The sequence below is a fragment of the Halichoeres trimaculatus genome, unplaced genomic scaffold (assembly GCF_033239565.1).
Source record: "Halichoeres trimaculatus isolate MK-OKI-2021-1 unplaced genomic scaffold, fHalTri1.1 fHalTri1_scaffold_15, whole genome shotgun sequence".
In the NCBI taxonomy this organism is placed as follows: domain Eukaryota; kingdom Metazoa; phylum Chordata; class Actinopteri; order Labriformes; family Labridae; genus Halichoeres; species Halichoeres trimaculatus.
The window spans coordinates 5,360,527-5,384,362 of NW_027437193.1; the positions used below are offsets into that span (position 1 = coordinate 5,360,527).

At 41.9% G+C, this 23,836-nt stretch overlaps 1 protein-coding gene across 5 annotated transcripts in view; it reads right to left on the bottom strand.

Annotated features, from left to right (window-relative positions):
- mtcl1 (microtubule crosslinking factor 1) overlaps positions 1 to 23,836 on the bottom strand; it is a 95,955-nt gene that overhangs the window by 27,679 nt on the left and 44,440 nt on the right. For 3 of the 5 annotated variants that reach the window (XR_012599652.1, XM_074689348.1, XM_074689351.1), the window contains exons 4-9: positions 21,569 to 21,628; positions 18,116 to 19,495; positions 11,265 to 11,393; positions 7,219 to 7,320; positions 5,443 to 5,667; positions 2,289 to 2,459 (exon numbers count right to left, since the gene is read on the bottom strand). Coding sequence is in view for 4 of the 5 variants with exons in the window: in XM_074689348.1 (XP_074545449.1) it covers positions 2,289 to 2,459; positions 5,443 to 5,667; positions 7,219 to 7,320; positions 11,265 to 11,393; positions 18,116 to 19,495; positions 21,569 to 21,628 (2,067 nt within the window). In the remaining variant the exon portion in view is untranslated. The remainder of the gene's footprint in view (positions 1 to 2,288; positions 2,460 to 5,442; positions 5,668 to 7,218; positions 7,321 to 11,264; positions 11,394 to 18,115; positions 19,496 to 21,568; positions 21,629 to 23,836) is intronic. The other 2 variants (XM_074689349.1, XM_074689350.1) reach the window with 2 other exon arrangements.

Consider the following 23,836-nt stretch of genomic DNA (forward strand, 5'->3'; position numbering starts at 1 on the left):
TGAACTAATAAAAGCTTCCTGCACTTAATGAGATGATCGCTACATGGGGTAAGAAATCGAATCATCTCGTTTAGTGTGTTTAAATAAACTTAAGCTCTTAAACAGTTTCAGACAACAGCAGCTCCAGACGAGATGAATCAGGGTGTCTCCTCTCTGACGCTGCCAAACTGTTTAAATAACATCCAGGTCCACGCCTAGAAACGTCTCTGACGTTTTCACAAATCAAGATACGGTTATCTCACCTCCAGCTGGAGGATTTATCATCTGTGCCGTAGGAGCCATGTGTACAAACGCTTACTAAAGCAAGTCTGCTCCTCTGTGGCTGAAGCGAGTGAAAGTGGAAAGCTGCCCAAAGTTAAATGACGACATCAGATCGCTGCACAAACTATTTTTCAGAGCACTAGCAGCTGATTAATAATGCATCCAACCAAAAACACCATGTTCTGTCTTTGCAGAGAGAGAAGTGATCAACAGACATCAGAGCATGCAGCAATGGAGCAAAATGTCCTCTGTGCATGTAACTCATGTTGTTGGAACAGTAAGCCCAAAACTGGGTGTACTCAAAATAATTACTGCCTCTAACTGGTTATCTAGGCCAAAACTCTCATCAGCACACCATGCCAACACAGCTCCCATGAACGGCTGCCAGACATTCATTTGCACACAATGACACTGAATGAAAACCAAAATAAAAGGCCCATTAGAAGTCCAGAGTCCATCACTACACTCGTTTAAAAAGGAAATAAAACGTACAATGGGTACATTTCCTTTGCACTTAGCGCCTGAGAGTTACACTGCCACTTGTGTGGGTTTTAAAACAAGTTAAGTTGTTGTTTCATAGTTTAAATCATTTGGAACAACGTATTAAAGCTGCAGTAGGTGACATTATTAAATCAGTTTTAAAGAGGGGGTACTCTGCTCTTACATATTCAAACATAGATATAAAGTTATGATCTCGAATGTTTAAACCAATCGTGCGCAGATTTTCAAACCTCTATACATTCATCCTGTTCTAAAAATAGCACAACATCTTCAAGAGATCTTCACTAGACTTGCTGAAATAATGACATCATCACATAAGGAATTCCAAACTGCTTTATGACATGCTGGGTCTCATACCCGTAGCCCCACCCCTGATAGGCTTCCAGTAGGGCTGGCCAATCAGGGGGATGGGAGTTTGTGGAGCTGGGGGCCTTAAAGAGACAGCAGCTTTAACAAAGTGCTTAAAACAGAAGCTAAAATAAGGTTTTTTTTGAACACCAGTGAGGGGAGTATCCGATTTTTTCTAGGTCTGTAAATCATGTGAAGCTTTAGAGTCACCAGACACTATAAAAAACCAAAGCACAATACCCCCTCTTTAAGTTTCCGACATATCTGTATAGCAGCACAATAATTTAATTATCACCTTTAATGTTTGTACTGTCTATGCTAGTTAAATTTAACCCATCTCTTCTCTGGCCTTAACACACAATAACTATTGATTTTATGTATTGATTTACTCACCCATTTATTTATTAATATACTTTTTAATATCTTTATTTTATTGTTTTTTTTTGTGCCTTTTAATTACATTTTTTGTCTTTTTATGTTTTTGTATTTTTTTGAATAAATAATAATAATAATAAAAAAATGTTTTCCCTTTTTAAAAAAAAAAAAAAAAATATTTATTTATTTATTTATTTATTTATTTATTTATCTATACAGCACATTGGTCAACAGGGTCTGTTTTTAAAGTGCTTAACAAATAAAGTTGGATTGGATTAGATTGGATCTTGCACTATCTACTTTTTAATAACCTCAGATCAGATCTTTTTCCCTATTTATTGGTGTTTTAAATTGACAGACATTTTTGTATTTATTTTGCATGAGTTATGAATGTTTCATTTTTATTAAAAGTATATTTTTATATTAATAACGGGCTTTTGGGAGGGGGGCATTAGTCCCTGGGGTTGATTAGTAGGAAGCTATATTTTATGTCATGCCAAGTTTGTATTGTAGCCGCTGCTGGATGCCTTGAATTTTCCTTGAGATAAATAATATCTCATCCATCCATCCATCCATCCATCTATCCATCCATCCATCCATCCATCCATCCATCCATCCATCCTCCTTTAATAAGTCCCTAAAAACTCTTCAGCTGGTCTGAAACACTGCAGCTCAAACAGGGCCATAACTGACACATTCTTTTTTGTTGAACTGATTTTAAAATCCGAACTGAATATGCAGATTTTATTCAAAACTTCAGCCCAAACCATGTCAGAGCGGATGTTCTGTATCCACATCAGTACCTGTCTCTGGTGCTGCAGGTGTCGGTCAGGTGACGGCAGAGGGATGAAGGGCCCTGAGTCGCGGACGTCCCCTAGAGTTTGAGGTAAACAGAGTCTGTCGTCTCGCTCCGGCTCCCCCTCCGCCTGCTCCGATATCACTCCCAGCTCTGGGATGCCCTCCAACTTCTCAAACTGGAACAGATGACAGAGCCGTGAGAGGTCTGTGTTTTTAATTCATGTGCTCGCTGCTTTTTTCAGGACAAACACGTTCTGTTTCAGGCTCCATGCTGCTCAGCCTTTCCCAGACTGCACTTCGTAGAAAGACATGAATCTGTGTGCATTTATTAAAACACAAATGTACATTTTTTTTATTAAATTTATGATACTTCTTTAAATTAGAGCATAACTGATCCACTCCTCACAGATGAGACGACAGCTTCAGGAAGTGTAACTGTGACCTGTACAGGAGTGTAGTTTCTCTTTCTGTGAGAAAAAAAATGATCTGAACTCCTGAGTACAGACTTATAAAGCCCTCCTGGGAAAACAGCCAATATATCTTTGATCTCTACGTCTGGAGAAGCAAACTCTTTTGATTTACTGGATCTAATGAGCGCCTCGTACCACAGAGTCCTAAAAAAGTAGAGCTTAGTCAGGGGAAAAAAGATTTTTAAAGTCTTTAGTGAGTTGGAGTTGTATGACTTGATCTATCAGCCTGATTTGATCTGTTTTGCTTTTGTTTTTTTCGCAAATTAGGCCCCCCAGAACAGAGCCATACTGCAAAATTCAGCTTGTAAATAATTGATTTATAAGCTGTCCTGTCTGATGTTTCATCAAACCACACTTGATGAATAATTACTGAGTGAATAAAAGGCAATCAATGCACAAACCTTCATTTATATTCCTCCAAATCACAAAAAAACAATGCTGTGATTTGAGCAGGATGCCTCACAAAATAAGGTGTAATCTAGCTAAGTAAATCAAGTAAATCCCTATTTTTGCTCTTAACTCAATGTACCTTTGAACGTTCCTGCGTTTTTTTCATACTCCAAGCACCATGAATGCCGCCATTGCAGGACGAATTTCAGGCAAACATGTTACGCTGTTGTAGCATTTTTTAGTGTAACGTGACAAACTTTCTTTGACCACAGCCAAAACAAATGAAGAGCAACAGCACGAGAGCATTTCCAGCGGTGATGTCGGGATTATAAGTCTACATCATCTTAAAGCTGCGCACGCATCTTAACCGCAGAAGCAGCGTTTAGCCCCATTCATTCAGACGAGTTAGCATTTTTTAAACACTAAAGTCAACCTGTTATCAGCGTCAGGGGCGTATTTAGTCGTTTGGGGGCCCAAGGCAAACCCAGCCAATGGGGGCCCCCCATGTCCTTGTAACTCATCTTCCTTAGAGCTAGACTGGCCTTCCCTGGGTCCACTGTCTCTTTCAGAGAATCAAGGCATGAGACAGTGCTAATCTTGTGCACGGTAACTTAACGCAACTAAATGCATTTCCTCAAGTTCTGTACTTTAGTTTGATTTAGAAAAAAAGTGAATCCATTATTTAGTCCACTTTGTCCTGGATTTAAAATCATTTATGGTCAATTGACAGCTTATTTGTCCCACAGTGGGGAATTTACAGAGTAACAGGAACAAACAAGAAAGTATGAAGTGAAAAACATTACAATTGGTAAATATTGAAAAAATAATTAAGTAAAGAAAAAATATGTAAATATAAAGCACAACATAAAACTGGAAAAAAAATCTACTGAAAGAGGTGATATTTACAGTTACCATACTTTTTGGTACTATTATTTTAAAGTTAATGTATTTGTATTTGACCCCCTGTCCAGTGAGTTATGTATCCAAAAAAGAGATTTTGTACAATAATGTTTATCACCAACTCAAAAAGTTTGATTTAGAGAAAATGATCCTGTTTCCTGGGCTAGATAAAGTCCTTAAAATCCTAAAAGTCTTATATGTTTATCTCAGATCTCAGAGCAACATTGTTTTTATTTCCAACTTGGTTGAAAATAAGAAAAAAAAAAAGGGGAAACAAAAGTGTTTTTTAACACTTTCTTCCTGAATCAAATTTTCAGATGTGTTGTAACATGGAATAGCCCATTGAATAAGAAGGGAGGGGGAGTACCTAAAACGATCATTAAAGATTAAGCCTTTTGATGTATTTTGAAGCATGTGAAGTAAGATTTAGAAAAAAGAAATGCTTTCAATTGAACAGAACTTCATAAATCAGTTTTTAAGAGATGCTTTGGGGGCCCCTGAGAATCTTGGGGCCCCAGGCAACTGCCTGTGTTTGCCTAATTGTAGCTACGCGCCTGATCAGCATAAAAATGTACGTTTGTTCTGTGGTCAGTTTTTTAGAAACGATACTATACAACAGAGGCAACGTCTGTCAGGTTTGGACTCACAGAGCAACCAGTGTTTTAAAGTTAATAGCAACCATGCTAACTGGTGACTCTCAGCAGACAGTATCAGTGATTAACGGCCGAGAGTCACCAGTTAACAGGGTCACACTTTACACTGAAACACCAGCGACGTCTGCGGGTGAATAATTAACTCTGGATGTAGTTTTCTGGTTCTTTTATTATGAACCTGGTCTCAGACTCAGCAGTCTGTGACACAGCTTCACACAGGTAATCAAGAAAGAGCATCAGAGTCTGAGTCCATGAACGACAGACAAATCTCTGCCGTTCTTTCTTGTTTTCAACTCATTTATTAAATCAAAAGGCCTCGTTTCATTCACCTGTTTCCCTCTGTGAGCCCTGTGGAGCTACGATTAAGGGCTTTGAAAATAAATCGACTTGAGAAAATGAGAAAATATTCTGTGTCAAGTCAAGGGCGTGTGATAAACATTTGGTAAGATCCACCTGAGCTCGTCTCCGCTGCACCATCTGCAGCACCAATTTACTATTCACGACGAGGCGATGAATGAATAAGAAGCTCATTTGAGACTAACTGAGCTGCATAAACACAGCCCGACTTGGATTTAGAAAGATATTAGGCGACAAAGGAAAGTAAGTGTGGGGTATTACTGTGACGGCCACGAAGAGGGTTTTTGTGAATGCTGCTCATGTTTACAGTCAACATAATAAAAACAAATTTAGAGAAAGATTAAACCTCGAGTTTCATCAACAGGAGGCCGGAGAGGAAACAGGCTCACCTCTGGTTGCCCCGCCTCCTCCGAGGACTCGTCCCTGCGGCCGAGCCTCCAGTGCATAAGGATGGACCTGAGCTTCATGTAGAAGATGATGGTGTTGCGTCTGAAGAGGCGGACCTCCTGCTGGAGCATGGCTCTCTCCTGGGTCCAGGGCACCTCGTGGCTCTGGAGTCCCTGTAGCTCCAGGGCGCCACGCTGGGCCTCCAGACGCAGGCGCTCGTCGTCCTGCTGTGAGAGGGAGCAGCGAGACATGTCCTGTGGACAAAGCATGACTTGTGCTCTTCATGTGGAAATTATAGGGGTGTAAAAGTAAACATATGTTTACCGAACTACTTCAGTACAGTAATTGAGGTTAGAGGTGTGAAAAAAAATGAATACAGCAACATATCGTCATACTTTGACCTATGATACAAATTTTAATATTTCAATTCTGAAAATCAACTTTTTTGTAAAAACAAAAATTTATATTTTAGTTGAGTTTGATGTAAAATACTATGTAACTTTTTTCAAGGAATATCAGATTTTTTTTTACACTGCAATAAATTGAAATCTAATCAAGTGTTATTGTCTTATTTTAAGTAATAGTTAGTTAATTTTAGATTCTTCCGTGCAGGTTTGTTTCATTATTTCCTGTGAAAACTTAAAGGAGGGTTTTATTTCCATATATTTTCCAACCAAATTATTAATTCTAATAATAACTTTAATATCGTGGATACATTATCTAAAAACAACAGAAGTCTAAGAAGGCCTTGAAGCTGGTACAATCGATGTTGCACTTTAGATAAAGTGTAGGGGTAGTTTAAAGAAGGGGTATTGTGGTCCTTTAAGTCTTTATTTTGTCCCTCTGGTGCCCCTGTAGTTTCTTTAAGAGATGTACAACTCAAAGAAATCTAGGGATGGGTACCTTCACATTTGAAATGATACTCAATGGTACCAATTTTCTGAACTTTTGTGTGTAATTTATATTAATTTGTTTAATAATAAAATGTCAAATTTTTAAAATTTTACTTTTTTATTCTTTAATAATTAAACTTGTAATGCTGTGTTCATGTCTAGCATGGAATATCACCTGCTCTTCCACTCCCTCACAGTCTTAAGGATGCGTTCAGGTACCTAAACACGGTACTGTTTGATTATACATGAATGAGGATTTCATGTATGTTTAAAGTGGAATGTTTTGATCAGTTCACAGACAGATTCAGGGATTTCTACAACATACAAATATGTAGGGGCTTGAAAATCTGCACATGCTAAGTCTGAACAGATAGCATTGTTACTTTAAATCCATGTTTACAGTACAGGAAAACAGAATACCCCCTCTTTAATGTTTCTGCAGACATATTTAATGCATTCACGGGGCTTCTATTTTTATTTTTGGAAAGAGCAAGTAAACAAAACCCCACACCCAAGCAGAATACCTCCTCTTCAAGTAACAAAAAGGAGAAAACAAACTTCGTATAACAAACTTCAGAAGCATCTAAAAAATTCCTCACTGGAGCTTTAACGCGTGGATTCATAGTGTTTCATGCTTTGCTGTTTTAGATCGTTTACTGGTGTAGATGACACATTTAATAAATATTTAAACTGTAAGTTTGTCCAGTTGATAAAGTTAAAGAGAAGGAATAAGTTTTCCAGTAACTTTTGTCTGGATGGATGAATCTCAAAGTATTTGTCTTAAAGAGTTTGAGTCTCTCTTCTGTATTCTGTGTCCAGTTTTTCTCTGCTCATGTTAAATTTCTGAGTAACTCCGACATGGCGTGTCTGACTCTGTGTTTGTACCTGAGGCAGAGAGACGACAGCCTCCCGCTCCTCTGTCGCCGCTCGCAGCCTCCGTTCGTGATCCAGGCGGAACTGGATGTCAGCAGCAGGCGTGTCCCGGAGCTGAACCCACAACAGCACAGCACACAGTCACTTTCAACCGACTCTGAACACATTTCATCACATATTGAAAGCTCACTATGATTCTGTTTGTCCCTCTTTAAAGTTTGATCTGCCTGTCAGAGGAAGAGGAGTTATGGATGAGATGATTCCACTTTGTGTGTTTCTTCCCTTCAGTTCCCACAGAAAAATAAAATATATATCTGACTTTCACACAAACAGAGACACAGAATATCTTCTTCTGTAACGTCTCGGGGTGATAGTAACTCAGTGCAGCACTTTTTGAGCTTGACTCCACATTTCTTCATACAGTAACACCAGAGTTTATCATTTATTAAGCCACAACTCACAGCTGCCTAGCTTAGATTAGCTTAGCACATATAGTGAAAACGACCTGGAAACAGCTAAGTTAGCTCAAAGGTAACACAACAACTGCAATATTTACATGTCGAACAATATAATAGAAACTTAAGGTGCTTTTTCACTGCAGGAGCCAGGGTCTAAATTTAGTTCCAGGAACTTTGAGAGGTAGGGCCTGCAAGCTGGATGTCTATGATTGGTGGAGCAGCCACAGTGTTTTTATTTCCCCCTCCCTCCATCCACATTAAAGCTGCGTTTCATTTGTACTCAGAAGTCAGAGTTTCCAAGTGGGAACGCCCCCCCCTGAACTCGGAACTTCCGACTTTTAAGTCGGAAATTCCGAGTTCGGGGGTAAATAGTAATTAGGCTCCTGTTATATTCTTTTTTTTTTTTTGAATTTCTGACCAGTGTTTGTAGCAAAAAAAATCAGCCGTATACTGAGTATTATTTGATGTTTATATTCAGAAATACTGATCTTGAGGCAAGTTTTTCCGACTTGGCAACTGGAACGCTGAACTCGGAGATGACGCCACTCCCGACTTCCCAGATCTGAGTACAAATGGAACGCAGCATCAGATGACCTCTAGCTGTGATGGACCTGGTTTAGTACCTCCTGAACACTGGTCTTCTTTGAGCCTGATAGTGTGAATGTGTCTTTGTCAGCTCCCGGTGTTCCAGTTTAAAAAGTGACCCTGTAAACTGGAGACATCCCCAGAAATGCATCAGCGTTAAGTTTTGGATATACAGTGGTATCTTGACTCATGAGTGTCCCGACTGATGTTTTTTTTTGGCTTTGAGTTGGGAGCTAAACTTCACCTCAGATGCCTGATTTCTGGCACAGTGAATGCCAGAACTAACACTGCTACATTAGCCCAGCATCCCGTGTCTCACTCATTCACTGTAAACGATTAGCTCACTATGGAAGCATCAGTGTTGTGCTCGCATTTGTGCTTTCAGTTATTTTGCAAAAGTTTTAGACTTTTTCAAAAGAAATTCCCAGAAAAAGTTGCAACTGGGTGTGTGCTATGACACTTGCCAAACTCATAGGAAGGATGAAACAGAGCTGAGTGGACAGGTGTTTATGAAAAAAAACCTGCAGATAAAGTGAAGAAAAGGGGAAAAAAAAAAATCAGCCAATCAGATTCAGCAATTCAGTTTGGCCTTTCTACTTCACCTCCAAGATAAATTCTGATCATTATACCTAATAAAACCAGTTTACTGCAGTACATTCTGTAGTATTGTGTTTGTATACAGTATTCCTTATTAAATGATATATTTTTATTGTTTAAAAACATGTAACAAAAAGAGTTGCTGTGTTTTTTGGAGGCCCAGAGCAACTGAACGGAATTTCAATTCATTTCAATGGGGAAAATTAATTTGACATGTAAGTAATTTGAGTTACCAGCACCATCATGAAACGGATTCAACTCATACACTGCAAAAAATATGAAATCTTATCAAGTGTTTCTGACTAATTTAATGAGGAATTGTCATAGGACACTTGATTTGAGCCACATTCAACATATCAGTCCAGAAAAATGTCTTATTAGAAATTATTTAAAGACAAAAATGAGGTCTGAATTGCTTGTAACAGTTGAAAAAAAATTGCCAACGGAAAAAGAAAAATGTACTAAAGATTTGCTTGAAACTAGAAAAATGTCTTAATACAAGTTACTTTTCTTTTGATCCATTGGCAGATTTTTTTAACTTGTTTCAAGCAATTCAGACCTCGTTTTTTTCTTTAATAACTTGAAATAAGACATTTTTCTGGACTGGTCAGGTGAATATGGCTCATATGAAGCCTAAAAAGACATTTTCTACTGAAAATAAGACAAAATTGCTTGATAAGATTCAGTTTTTTGCAGTGTAAGTCAAGGCACCACTGTATTTGTATCAAATTGTCCTTATCAGGAAAGTATTTAATGAAGATCTAAAGACGTTTTAGAAGGATGCATTCATCTTAAAGTCTCCTAAACCAAAACACAAGTTGATCTTCTCTGTCTTTGCTCTTTAAACAGCAGAGATTGTCTAGCGTTTGCCCTCAAAACTGGATTTTTCAACAGCTAGAGTTTGTCTCTCCAAAGTCTTCTCAACAAATCCATCTGCAGTGAAACAAAACACGATTAAAACCAGCACAGGCTGAATCTCCTCCATGCTAACAGGCTAACTGCAGAGATACACTTAACAACAGCCTTCATTGTTGCCCTCTACTGGTCTGGCGGTGTAGTGCAACAACTTTTATTCTTTCTTCATGTGTCCAGAAGAGATAAAAAAGATAAAATGCTCAAAGGGGGATGAGATGCTAATGTTATGGTTTGAATGTAATGACTCCTCTCACATCACTTCCTGTTTTTAAGGCGATTTCTGGATGCACACTCTAACAGTAAATTGAGCTGCTCTGTGTGTACCAGACCCTGGATCACCTCCCTGTCAGCCCAATGTCAAACGCAAATCACCCAGGCCTTCAGTGCAGCGCTAATCCCGCCATATCCAAGCTGCTTTCCCCCCCATCCATTCATTCATTCACTCATTCGCTCTCTCAGATTAGACTGCAGCAGAGAGCACGGGGACACAAAGAAATGAATAACTGTAACTGTAATAGTAATGTGTCACATCGGCGCTGCCAGCTCCCTGCGTTACATAACGGCTTCTCTGTGAGCACGAGCATGAGGCAGCGATTATGAATCACAGCGAAGAGCCGAGTCACTGAACGGCTCCAACAAACCTGCTGCTGCAGCGTTAGCGCTCGACTTTCTGAGTCAGAAAGACATGAGCTGCTATCTGTGCAACATAAAGAAACGTAAGAAATATGATGCAATAAAAGAGATTTACTTCTAAACTTCTTCAAAGGAGTAAACAAATCAATCACAAAAATGTCCGGGGGCCACATAGCAAGAACTTCAAAAAGCATAAAGAAATGATCAACCAATAAAAAAACAGAAGAGAAAATAAAGATCAGTGGCTGTAGGAGTGGATATTTAGTGTGAAAGTAGAAAGAGTGAATGAAGTGAAGTCGTGTTGAGCATCAAAAAATGAGTGTGGAGTGTCAGCAGACATGCTGGACTGAGTGGCATTTGGAAAATTTGGATCGTTTCGATTAAAGTTTTTTTTGCACACTGAGCCAAAAACACTTGAGAAATAATTTGGAGACTCCCAAATGTACTCAAACTCCTCTGACTTTGCCTGTGATCCTTAAGCCTCATTGTGTTTTCTCATCGTGAGCTGCTTCTCGCGCAAAGAGACTCTCCAAAAACCAAACACTCAAGCACCCAAAGCATCCTTTCTTTTAATTGCGAATAATGACTCTCATATTCTGCAGAAGCAGGATATATTAAATGTTTGATTTATTTGTCTTATTGTGCAAAAGTTGAGATAAAAGAGCATGCTTTGGGTGGTTTTAAAGAGCTCACAGCAGCTGACGATGAGAAAAAAGGGCTGTTCGTCAAAGAGAAACCAGATTAGTGTCACAGATTTTTAAAGGATTGGAAAGGAGAGTCCAGCCCGTGTTTGAGGCTCGTAGTCGAGCCAGTGTCAGCTCAGTCCCACAGGTGGAAGGGAGATGGAGGAGGGAGGGAGGAGGCACTGACCTCTGCTCTCAAAGCCAGGGGCCTGTGGTACCTAGTGAGTCCCGGGGCTCCCCTGCTCTGGGCCTGGCTCTGGGGCTCCACGCCTCGCTCCTGTCCTAGACGCCACTCCAGCTCATCCCTCTGACCGGACTGTGAGTGACGTGGGGTGGGGGAGAGGGGAAGGGGGAGGGGGCGGGAGGGGGTGATGGGTGTGAGGGTTTGGGGGGTGATGGGGTGCAGGATACAGGGGTGCAGGAAGTGGTGGTGTGGTGGTGGTGGTTGGGGGGAGATGTGTGAGGTGGATCGTGGACAAAACAGACACAACAAACGGGGTGAGGGGGGACACGGGAAGAAAGCGGGCGGGGAAAACAAACGGAAAAAAAAAAACAGAAGATGGGTAAAGAATATAAGCAGAGGGGGAAATTAACTAACAGACTACACGGTGAGGAGAAGAACAAACGGACTAGAGTACGAAGAAAAGCGCAAAGAGAAAGACCAACTTAAAGGTGACGGCGTATGAGAGAGATGAGAAGAGAACGAGAATGAGGATGAACAAAATCATGGGCTGAAACATCTGGCGGGAACACAAAGAGGAACAAAGAGAGGGAGTCGGGGGGGAAAAGAATGCAAAACACTTGTTATGAAGCGCATGCAATGAGGGATACATGAGTCCAAACCAACAGCTGAGAGATACCACGGCAAACTGCAGAGCCAGAGCTAGCAACGCTAAAGGTTTAAAACACATGCCCGGGCACAGCCGTGTGCGGTGGAGTCGGCTAAGGCTGCACGATGCACATTGTTCTCACACTTTACAGCATTTTTTACACAGCAAAAGGCTTCAGGTGAACTTTAGAGCAGCAGGTGTTAGTGGTTGTTGTAGCTACAGGAGGAGGGAGCATTCACCAAAGGAAAAAAAACCAGACTCATTGTTGTGACTACAAAACCACTGTAAACACAACTATCTGTTTTAGTTAGAGCAGAGCACAAATAAAACAAACTTTTTCCCACTTTTTGGATGCTAAATGCTAAAATCTTTCTTCTGAGGAAATACACCGCAAAAAAACTGAAATCTTATCCAGTGATTTTGTCTTATTTTGAGTAGAAAATGTCTTTTTGGACTTAATCTGAGCTACATTTACTTGACCAGTCCAGAAAAATGACTTATTTCAAGTTATTTAAAGACAAAAATTAGGTCCAAATTCCCTGAAACAAGTAAAAAAAATCTGCCAATGGAGCAAGAGAAAATTACTTGTAATAAGACTAGAGCCAGACCGATATGGATTTTTCCAGGCCGAAACCGATTATTTGTAGTCAAGGAGGCCGATAACAGTTATTTGAAGCTGATATTAATTCCCAGTCAAAGTGAAAATATTGATGTCAAAATTTTGAACAATACAAACTCCAACACTTAACTTCATTCAAAAACCTTCAAGCATGAGTTTATTAAACAGCTCCCAGGCTCAGCAGCATGTTTCATAAAGTTAAATTAAAACTTTAAAATAAATAGCTGAAGTTTTCTACAGTAAATAAAGTTTCCCAAAATTTCAATGTAACTGCAATAATTGTAATAACTGCACTGCTGATTGGCTGATACCCAACCCATGGCTCTGCTTGTAACCAATCAGATGGTGCTGTGGGTGGGACAGTGCTGGGGACTGAGTAGCGACTGCAGACAGCAGAGCGGCTGCATCAGAGCTGCAACGACACAGTTTTAAATTTGTTTCTTATCGGCTGTAAGATAAAAAAAAGGCTGATATGCCTCAAAATGCCACATATCTGCCCCGATAATCGGCCTGGCTAATAATCGGTCTATCCCTACTTAAGACATTACCCTAGTTTCAAGCAAATTTTCTAGCAAATTTCTCTTCCTTCATGGGCAGATTTTTTTTTTTTTTTTTACTTATTGCAACCAATTCAGACCTCATTTTTGTCTTTAAATAACTTGAAATAAGACAAGTTTCTGGACTAGCCAGGTGAGTGTGGCTCATATTAAGTGTAAAAAGACAATTTTTACTCAAAATAAGACAAAAACACTTGATAAGATTTCAGTTTTTGCAAGTCTGCCATGTTTATGTCACGTTCACACCAGATGAGATCAATCTGTATGCTAACAAACTTTTTTTTTTTTCTTGCCTAATTCACACCTACAAGTGGCATCATTTTTGATTGCTGAAATGTTAGATGGCCTTTCTTAAGACGCCACTTTAGCATTATCTATTATGAGGTAAAGCTGGCTGTGCTAACTTGCTAGTACGACTTATAGCTGAACAACAGTAGATGGTTAAAAAAAAATGTCTGTCTGTGACATCACCCATCTGTTGCCGATACAGAGTTTTGAAGCCTTGCGTTGGAATTGCTGACTCAAGAGGCGGGCTTTAAGTCAAATCTGTCAATCAAGTGACAACTTTTACATCTTACCTGCTGAGTTAGCCCGCAGTTTTTAGACCAGATCTCGCCTCTTGTTTATAACTAACCAGATGATTCCCTCAAAGTGAGCTCTTTTTTATTCCTGTTCCCATAAAAAAATGTTAAAGTCTCCGAGCTCAGGGAGCTGCTCACAGTTTAATTAATTTGTCTGATATTTGCCAGCTATCATGGCATGATGAATTCATGTGAGTTCAGACACCCAACAAGAACCAGCTCCTTCTTGCGTCTTTACATTGATCTTACATGTAACTCACTTCGTGTGAAGACAACATTGTTATATTTACAGCAGTGGCTGAAATTATCTGAACACTTGGCATACTTTGAAGGCTTCATTTATTTTGGGGAATTGTCTTTTAATATACCCCCAAATCCTTATGCTCCATATACCATGGTATAGCGCCATCTTAAGAAGATTTAGGTCATTTTCCTCATAAAGAGGAATATTGAAAACAATGGCTGCTTCAAGTTCAGACCTCATTTAGCTGATTTCAGCAGTTCAAAGGAAAGACTTGGGCTTAAGTTGCAGAAGGCCACCACTATTTTTTACTCATACATATTAAAATGAAATATCTAAGATACTTAATTTAGCCAATTGGTAAGAAATTGAACTTAGTTTGTGCAGGTATTATATTTCCTTTATTAATCTGCCTCCACTGATACTGTCGTTATCCTGGACCTGAGGACTCGTCAACAAAGGAAAGTTGAAAACAGATCAAGCATTTTCTGTTTGTATGGATTCTATCAAATCAAATTTGACCCCTGTTTTGTTGAAGTTTTTACAATAATGGAGGAAAAATATGAAAGTGTGAATAGATTTTGGATCTTGAAAGGTGTTTCGCAGCCTCCACTTTGGGAACCGCTGCAGCCGTTTTATAAGAGGTCATACTTTAACAAAACTATTTCAAAGAAATTAAAACTTCATGATGATTTTTTTTTTGTATGAAAAAAAGTAACTTCAGGATTTAATTTGTAAAAGTGCATTTTGTGCTCTGGTGAATGCTCCTCTGGTCGTATATGTTGGTTTTATATAACATGGTAAACTGCCTGTAGATGCATTTCCTGTTAATCCTACTCTTCACTGCTGCAGCAACCTGTGACATTAAACATCCTTAAACCAAGAAAAAGGCTATTTGTTTTGATCAGCTTTGGGTTGTTAGTGCTTTGTTAGCTTTGACCAAAACCACCCAGCCTCCCTGGGACTCTGCAGCGAGTCCTCGAAGCAAAGCAGAAACACAAGCACGGAGCCAGCTTCACTTTTCTCTACAGAGCAGATTACAGGGGAGATGTTTGAGCAGCGGTTTGTTTTATTCAAGATGTCTGCTGGATCATGCAGAGCACAGATAATGAACCTGCTTTGGGGAAGCACGGGGGGGATGTGGACGTGTTGACTGAGCTGCAATAAAACGAGGAGACAAAGCAGGAAGCGAAGCAGCCAGCGAGGGTCTTCCACACAGCACCATGCAGCTCTGGTTACACTCGTCTTCATCACACAGAGGTTATTTTAAACACATTTTATAATTCATCTCCTGTGCAACACTAGAGGATCAGTCCTGTGTGTGTGTGTGTGTGTGTGATGATATGTTGTACAAACATAACAGCTCCACCGTTTATGGGTCATAATGAGTCATACGGATGAAAGCATGGTGTAGCAGAGCTGCAGAGAGGAAAATATTTACTGAACTTCATCATGCACGAGTTCACTGTGAGCAGAGCCAGATGGAAGAAGCTGCCACAACCTCTCCAGTCCCATTCACACCAAGCAACCTCCCAGCAGCCTCTCTGGGCCCTGGCTGCAGACAGAGAGTGCAGGGGGTGGAGGCAGGCAGGGTGAGGATGTGCATGGAGATGCAGATGTGAGCCGCTGCAGCAGAAGCGATGGTGGTGGAGGAGGTCTGGGGGGGAGGGGGTGGTGTTGGTTGTGGCAGTGGGGCCAGTGTGGTTGAGCTGGGTGGCTCATGTCACTGTCTCTGGAGGTCTCTGAGAATCTGCTCGCTCCTGAATCTTTTAAGGATTGGTTCGGATTTTTCAAGCCTGTCTCACTTTGGTCTCATCCTCTCGCTAAAAGTCACCGACCTGGCCTCTAAAACCCAATATCTGCTTCAAACAATAAGAAAAAAAACAAAAACAATACCTGGAAAAGCCCAAAGTAGAGGATAAAGCAGTATCACAGAAACGCTTATGCAACATAAGCTGCTCATGCCAGAAGTTACAGTGATACATGATGAGTGCATTCTGATGCTCACAGCTGTATCACATAGCTCCCATACAGCCTGAGACTCAGCATCGAATGTCTACAAAGATGCCTGTGACAGCTGGGATCAAATATCAAAAACTATGAATTATTCTGTAAAGGCAGAAAAACATGAGCAGAGAGTCAAAGAAAAGTTTCCCTGCAGGAATAATGAAGTGGTGTTTAATATCGCATCACATCACATCAGATCGTATCATAACATACAACACAAAAAACTGAAATCTTATCAAGTGACTTTGTCTAAGTTTCAGTAGAAAATGTCTTTTTAGACTTAATATAAGCCACATTCACCTGATAAGTCCATTAAAGTGTCGTATTTCATGTTATTTAAAGGTCCCATATTATGCAAAAATCACTTTATTAAGTCTTTTAGTGAAATTTGTGGGTCTTTGTCTTTCCTCCTAGCCCACAAAATGTGATATTTAATGACAAAACCTGTACTTAGTAGTGCTTGTGAATGTAAAATCGTGACCTAAAACAAGCTGTTGAATTTTGGGGATTTGTCGACATCTGGAGCGATTTCTCCAGCAGCGGGAGGAGAATGCCAAAGTTTGAAGAGCCATCACTGCTCTGTTTTTGGCTGTAAACAGCCACATAGTTCCATGCCCAAGCTTCCCATCTCAGAAGAAGACAAGACTAAGTGGCTAGAGTTCATTTATGAGGGAAATGTGCCAGCTACACTCAGTAAAACTGTTCATGTGTGTGCTAGTCACTTCACGGCCGACTGCTTTTCCAACTTTTGACAGTACAACAGAGGGCTAGCCAATAGACTGGTCCTGAATCCAGGCGCATTACCAACCATCCACCAACAAACCTCGGATCCTGGAAATGTGAGTATTTTAAATACTGTGTGCTGTGGAGCAGATGTACGAGCTTTTCCTCAGTGTCCTCCCTGTCTCTGTGTTAGCTTCAGGATGCTAACTTTAGCTGTGGTTAGCCTGTTGTTTTAGCCTGTAATGTTATGGTAAACGAGCTTCGCTGTTTTCTAAACATTATGCACTCGGAGCTCGTGGCGCCGCTCTCAGTGACGTGGAAGAGCGGGGTGGTATCAGCTGTGGCTCATTTACATATGAAGGCCACGCCCACTAAATCAGAGCGTTCTGAACAGAGGGGCTATGAGAGCCTGGAAACAATGCTGCTGTGCTTGATTTATTGGCTTTTTGGACCAAAACATGTTACTACCATTTCATGATGACATCAATGATCCGTATTAAACTGCAGAAAAGGAGCAGAATATGGGACCTTTAAGTGTTTGACGAGTTAGAAAATAGCAAAATATGTCAGATTGTTTGCAATTTCATTTGATAATGACTAAAACACGATGCTAAACTGGCTAAACTCAAAACTGGAACAAACTTTTAGAAGATGTGTGTTTAATTTGGCAAACTAAAAACCCCTGAAGCCTGAAATAAACTCTATCCAGCTTCAGTCTATCCCTGACTTTAGACTTTTAATCACTGTTATTAAACTGAACAAAGACTAAACGTCTGTAAGGGAGCTGCTGTGACCGCCCGTTACTCAGACCTTCTTCTCTTTGTCAAACCCTGTCGGCTACATCACCCACGAAGCAATTTTCTCCTTTAATTCTTCCATCCGAGTCACAAAGCTGTCATTACAGGGAGAGGAAGTGATCACAGCGACCTGTAAATCACTCAAAGTATGAACGGCCGTTTGAATATTGAATAAAGATGGACTTGAAAAATCCGAACCTATCCTTAAAGCTTAATTAGATTCCCGCTGACGGAGGAGGCTGTGGACAGTGTGTGTTCTGCCTGAGATGAACGCCGCTGCTTTGTGTCGTTAATTAGAGCTCACAGCGCTGACTCAGGATCTCATTTGGTTGATTGTGACTTTAAATGTTCAACAAATGATGCACATCGAGGGTTTCATCAGACTTAAGTACACCGGTGGGTTTGCATCATCTCACACATGAGGATGCTGCTGGCTGCTTTACATAACTTTGCAAACGAACAATTTGTCTCCTGCTGAAGCCATTTCAGAGTCTTTCTCCTGAAATTAAACCTGTGGTGTTTGAGTTACTCTACGTCTTGTTTGCGGAGGCTGCAGGAAACTACAAAGCTGATTCCTCTGTGTTGTTTTGTAGAGAGAACAAAGCAGCCGCAGAAAGAAAACACAGAAATGTTCTGGGAAATGTAACCTTGAAAAGAAAGGCAACAAGATCCACTAATCTTACCTGGAAGTCCGTCACCAGGTCCCGTCCGAAGGTGCCGATGGGGGAGTCCCGGGACATGGAGGTGACGGTGGACAGGAAGCTGCTGGACTCTGTGAGGTTTGGCATCGGCGACAGATCATCAGTTCTTTCTCTGAGCCCCTCTCCAACGTGGTCCAGCTTCTCCATGAAGATGTGCAGCTCAGTGCGGAAAGCCTTCATCCGGGTGTTGATGGTGTCCAAGACTTGAGTGTCCGGTTTGCTTCCCGATGCCTCCCCTCCTTCCAGGCTCTCGCCTGTCGTCACCAGCAGCCGGCCTTCAAAGATCAGACTGTCCGTGTCCGTGATGAGGCGGTCCACTGTCTTCCCGAGTCGATCCGCCTCACGTTTCACGTTGGTGAACGATTCCCGCTCTTCCCTCCTGCGGTTGGCCAGCTCGGTGGCGCTCAACTCGCTGCCGTCTGAAGGTTTAATACTTCCGAACCCTGAGGTGGTTGTTGTTTTCTCGAAGAGGTCTTCAGAGTCACTCTCGCCGCCGATCGGACCTTCCCTCTTGGGATGGAGGAGAAGAAGTCGACCTGCCTCTTCTTCATCCGCCGCTTCTCTCCGGCCTGCATCACTATCCGCGTCGCTGTCTCTAGGACTTCCTGTCCGCAGGCCCAGGTGGGCAGCCAGGTCACAGCGCTGCACGTTGGACATGAGGACCCTGTTCTCGTACTGCAGCTTCATCACCTTCCCGCTCAGCTCGTTGATCTGCAGCCGGGCGGATTTCAGCTCCTCCATCATCATCCCGCTGCTGGAGCCGTTCCCATTCCCTCCGGGTTTGAACAACCCCGCCTCACTTCCCTCCTCGGGTCCGGAGCTGCTGCCGCTCGGCCCAAACTTGAAGCGGTTTAGCTCAGACGTCAGCTGCCTGTTATGGTCCTCGATCTCTGAGATGGAGCGCCGCAGCAGCTCTGCTTCCTCCTCCACGAATTGAAGGTGCCGCCGCAGCTCACTCGCCGACTCCAGCGCGTCCCCTCCGTACGGCGAAGACGGCATGCTGGAGAAGGGTTCCCTCCCGAAGCAGTCCCTCTCGTACTGACAGCGGATGTCCTCATTCTCCGCCCTCAGGCTGCGGTTCTCCACCTCCAGCTCCACGATCTTCCTGCCCAGGATGTTGGCCTCCTCTTCCACCAGCTTGAGCCGTAACCGCAGCTCGGCCTCCCGTGTGGTGTGAGGGCCACCCCCGGCGCACTCAGACAGCGGGAGAGGACTGTCCACGTCCCCGTAGACGGACTTGTACTTCTGCAGCTCCTGCTCCAGTTCGTCCTTCTCACGGCCGAGCTTCGCCATCTTTTTTCTCATCAGGCTGGACTCCTCCTTCAGAAACTGGAGCTGACACCTGAGGTCTGCACTGTCCTCCTAAAGGGGAGATAGAGACGAGGAAACTTCAATTACAAAGACAATACAGCCTGAAACAAAGATCTAACAAAGGGCTGTGATGTCCTGACCCTGTCTGAGACACTCAGCCTCAGGGAAATTCAATCTGACTGAAGCTGGACAACTGAGGGAAACAGAAGAGCTGAAAACCGTCAACCTAGAATGGAAGATGCCATTTGTGGACACAGGCCCTTATCCTGCCATGCCTTGAGGAAGGCATTTTCCTGGATCTTAAGACAAACTTTTGGGATTTTTTATCTTTATTAAGGGTGGACAGGGCAGTGGGCAGTGGGGGAACAAAAAGGGCAGACAGTCAGCAAGCAGATTCAGCAGATTCAGCAGCACAAGCTCAACACGGTAGTCTGCAATAATCGTAATAAAGATGCTTTTATACTGTTGGATGTGCATGCACAAGGCAGAACTAATGTCAGCGTTTCCACTGAAAATGCTGGCTTACTGTTTACACAGCAATAGTGGCAGCAGCGTTTCACAAGCGGTAACCTCCGGTCTAAGAATATGAGACAATGCTGAAGTGCTAAAATCTGCTGTTTCTTGAGTGTCCGCTTGAGCCTGGCTCCGGAAGTACAGGAAGTACCAGAAGTCACATACACACCAAGCCAAAAAAGCTGTTTTTAAAGCAGAAATTAACCTATTTACAGCCTGGTTCAAAAAAACGTCTCGTGTCTGAATCACTTATTTCACTATTAGCACACACTGTAGAGGTGTGAATGTTTTTCTAACTCGGCCGTTCAGAGGATATTAAGATCGCGAGCTCGCCAAATCAGGGGCACAGCTCAGCTCACATGACCGACAAGGCTATAGGGATAGCTGTACTCAAAGCTAGGGATGGGTACCTGTCACATTTGAAACGATACGGTACTGATACCTGGTACCTGGCAATCAGTACTCAATGGTACCAATTTCCGGTACTTTTTGTGTTAATGTGGTAATAAATACTAATTTGTTCAATAACAAAATCTCAATGGACTGCATGGTGGCGCAACAGTTAGCGCTGCAGCCTCACAGCAAGAAGGTCACCGGTTCCAGTCCCAGCTTTGCCTGTGGGCCTTTCTGTGAGGAGTTTGCATGTTCTCCCCGTGCATGTGTGGGTTCTCTCCAGGGTCTCTGGCTTCCTCCCACAGTCCAGAAACATGCTCATCAGGTTAATTGAACACTCTTAATTGTCTGTAGGTGTGAGTGTATGTCTCTTTGTCAGCCCTGTGATTGACTGGCGACCAGTCCAGGGTGTTTCCTGCCTCTCGCCCATTGACAGCTGTGATAGGCTCCAGCCACCCGCGACCCTGAACAGGATGAGCGGTTCAGAAAATGAATGAAAGAATAAGTAAAATCTCTTTTTTTTTTTTCAATTTAACATATTTATTTCTCAGTATATAACCTTGCAATGCTGTGTTCATGTCCAGCATAGAAAATGACCTACTCTTCCACTCCCTCTCAGCCACAAGGATGCGTTTAGGTACCTCAACATGGTACCTTTTGATTTTATGTGAATCGATACCCGGTACTTTTGACAGAATTCGGTCGATACCTTTAAAAGTACCTAATTTGGTACCCATCCCTACTCAAAGTCCCTGCCACTTCCAATATAGCCGCTTGAGCCGATCTGCTTCAAATATCCATTACAGTAACAGAGGGGTGACATCGGGGAGACTACATCTGTTAGTTATACAGTCAATGGCGTCTTAAAAAAAAAATCCACTCATAAGGCAGTTTTCAAAAATTGGTGTTTTAGTTTGACTAAAATGCTGTTCCAGTGGAAACGAGAGGCCGAAACGCAACAATACTTTTGCGTTTCATCCCAAAATTGTTGTGTAAATGTCTCCTTAACTTTATTGACTGTGCTTTCTTTATTGTGCTAGCTGTCACGCCCAGGTCTCCATAGAAAAAGAGGTTTTTAATCTCAATGGGACCAACCTGGTTAAATTAAGGTTAGATGAAATGAAATAAAAAAATAAACCTCCAGGCCCAACCCAGAGGTATTAACATTTCAGTGAAGTTTAGAAACCAGAACTTGATCGTAACTCAAAGTTTTCTTACCTGACTCGTGGACTTCTTGTCTTTAAACGTCTCTCTGCTTCCTCGTCTCCTCAGTGCCGTCTGCAAAACACAAAAACAAACACCACATTAATAAAAGCAGTGAAGAAGCTTTAATAATGAAGATCTTTATTAGTATTTCCAGTGTTTACACACATGTGCACTGACTGAAGGTCACAGGGATGATGGTTTCCTCATAACACCGGTGCAGTGAGTTAATGTGTTAGCTAACGTGGAGCCAAATGAAGGACATTAATCTATGTGCACGTCTTACGTAACATTTCCATCATCGGGTCAGAGCTGAGACTAATGAGGAAGTATTTACTCTAATGCAGACGGAGGATCACATGACAGACGTGGTAATAGCCTGTATCACACACAGACATCTGTCAGAACTAGGGAGTGAATGAACGGACTCTACACGCTGAGATTCTTCAATCTGATGAGCGTTAATGAAAAAAAACGCAGAGGACAGATGATGAGGATGTTCCACATGACTTTAAAGTATGATGCCCGGATCCCATTCAGAGCTCAGTGTGACAGACGTCTTATCCCAGCTCAGAGTCAGTGACACATGGTGTTTCCACAGCGATGTGGGCGGGGCAGGGAGGGGCGGGGCGGGGTGGATTGGGGGGCATCTGCCCGTCCAGCAGGGAAATCTGTCCTGTAGCTAATACTACACATCGCACGCAAAGCCCGGATAAAACAGGCCCTTCTGCACACCAGCTTAGCCTTATCCTCCAATAAAATCATTCATTTTTATCAAGTGTGTATGCCTCCTCCCACCGCCGCTCTGCAGAATGAGACAGGGTCAAAGTGAAGCAGAAGGGAGAGGAAATGAAGACAGGAGAAGAAAGAAAAGAAGAGGAGGAAAGGGAAGAAATCCCCTGTCAAACAGGAACCTTTTTCCAGGAACAGATTGCGTCCCACGGCACGGTTATTTAAAGGTTCTGGTGATCAGTTAAGCCGAGCTCCTTTCTAGGAAGCAGAACTTGATATTAATAAATCTCTGGGTCGTAATCATATTTCAGGATGTACTCCTGCTGCAGTTTACATGATACAGGGAAATCTGCAAAGCCTCAGAGCTGAGGGGCTGGAGGGAGTGACGGAGAAGGAGTTCAGTTCAAAGGACTGAAGACGAGAAGCTTTTCTATCCCCTCAGACGTAGATCTGAGAGTTTATAGATTATATATCTGTACTGAAGTATTTAACCTCTGCTGGCAGAGAGCTCTCTTAGAGTTCAACACTAGAAAAGGCCTCCTCGTGGTTTTCACACCACATGCAAACAAACTGTGTGGTTGTTCCTTAAAGTCACGGCATTCAGATCAAAGAAGATGTTAAGAACAGGATTTTGAGGCAACAGCAACATCCACTTCAATTGTTGTCCACTTTCACGAGGAAATTCACTAAAGAATTATTATTTATATTTATTTGTGCTAAAGGCCCCAGCCCCCTCATGACACAATTTTCTGGAAAGTCGTCAAACATGGACTCAGAGCTTTCCACGAATTATACTCCGGTTATGTAGTGAATACCCTAAGATGAGGGCGTTCATTTGGTCACTCCTCGAACACTGTGAACACCACCCTATGTGAAGGCATCAACTGTCGATTAGTTATGAATCAGAAGCTGTGTTTAAATAACTGTTTTTGTGATGATGAATAAAAGTCAGCTTGTAGCCTGTTTTTCATGTTTTAAGTCAGCAGGGTCTGGAGAAACTAGTCCCTGTCTTTATCTTAAGGTCCTTACCCAAGCCAAGGCAGTGGATCACAAAAATCCAGATCTGTGGCCTATAGGGATGGGTACTGAAATAGGTACTTTTATAGTTACCAACTGAATTCACGAAAAATCAAATGGTACCATGTGTCGTAACTAGGGATGTTCAATACCACTACCCACTGATACCAAGTACCAATACTACTAGTACTTTTGAAACATAAATTTCAATTAACAGTGACAGATCATTTTGATCAAAGACAGCACAGTCACTCTGACAGTAAGTCCACAATAAAACACAAAACAACTCTGAGTTTAGGATTTCTTTGATAAATATTTTAAAAAACAATATTGAAAGAGCACAATAAAACTTATAACTGTCAGAGTTAAAGTATTTTTCAAAGTAAACTAAAGTGCAAAATAAAACAGTTTAACAGTAAACTCCCTGGTTCATTTATGTTGTCTGAACAGGACCTGGCGCACATTTCCCGTGGTGTTAAACCGCAGCAATTAGCAGCATCTAGTGGTGAGGAGGACTTGCTCGACGTAAGATGT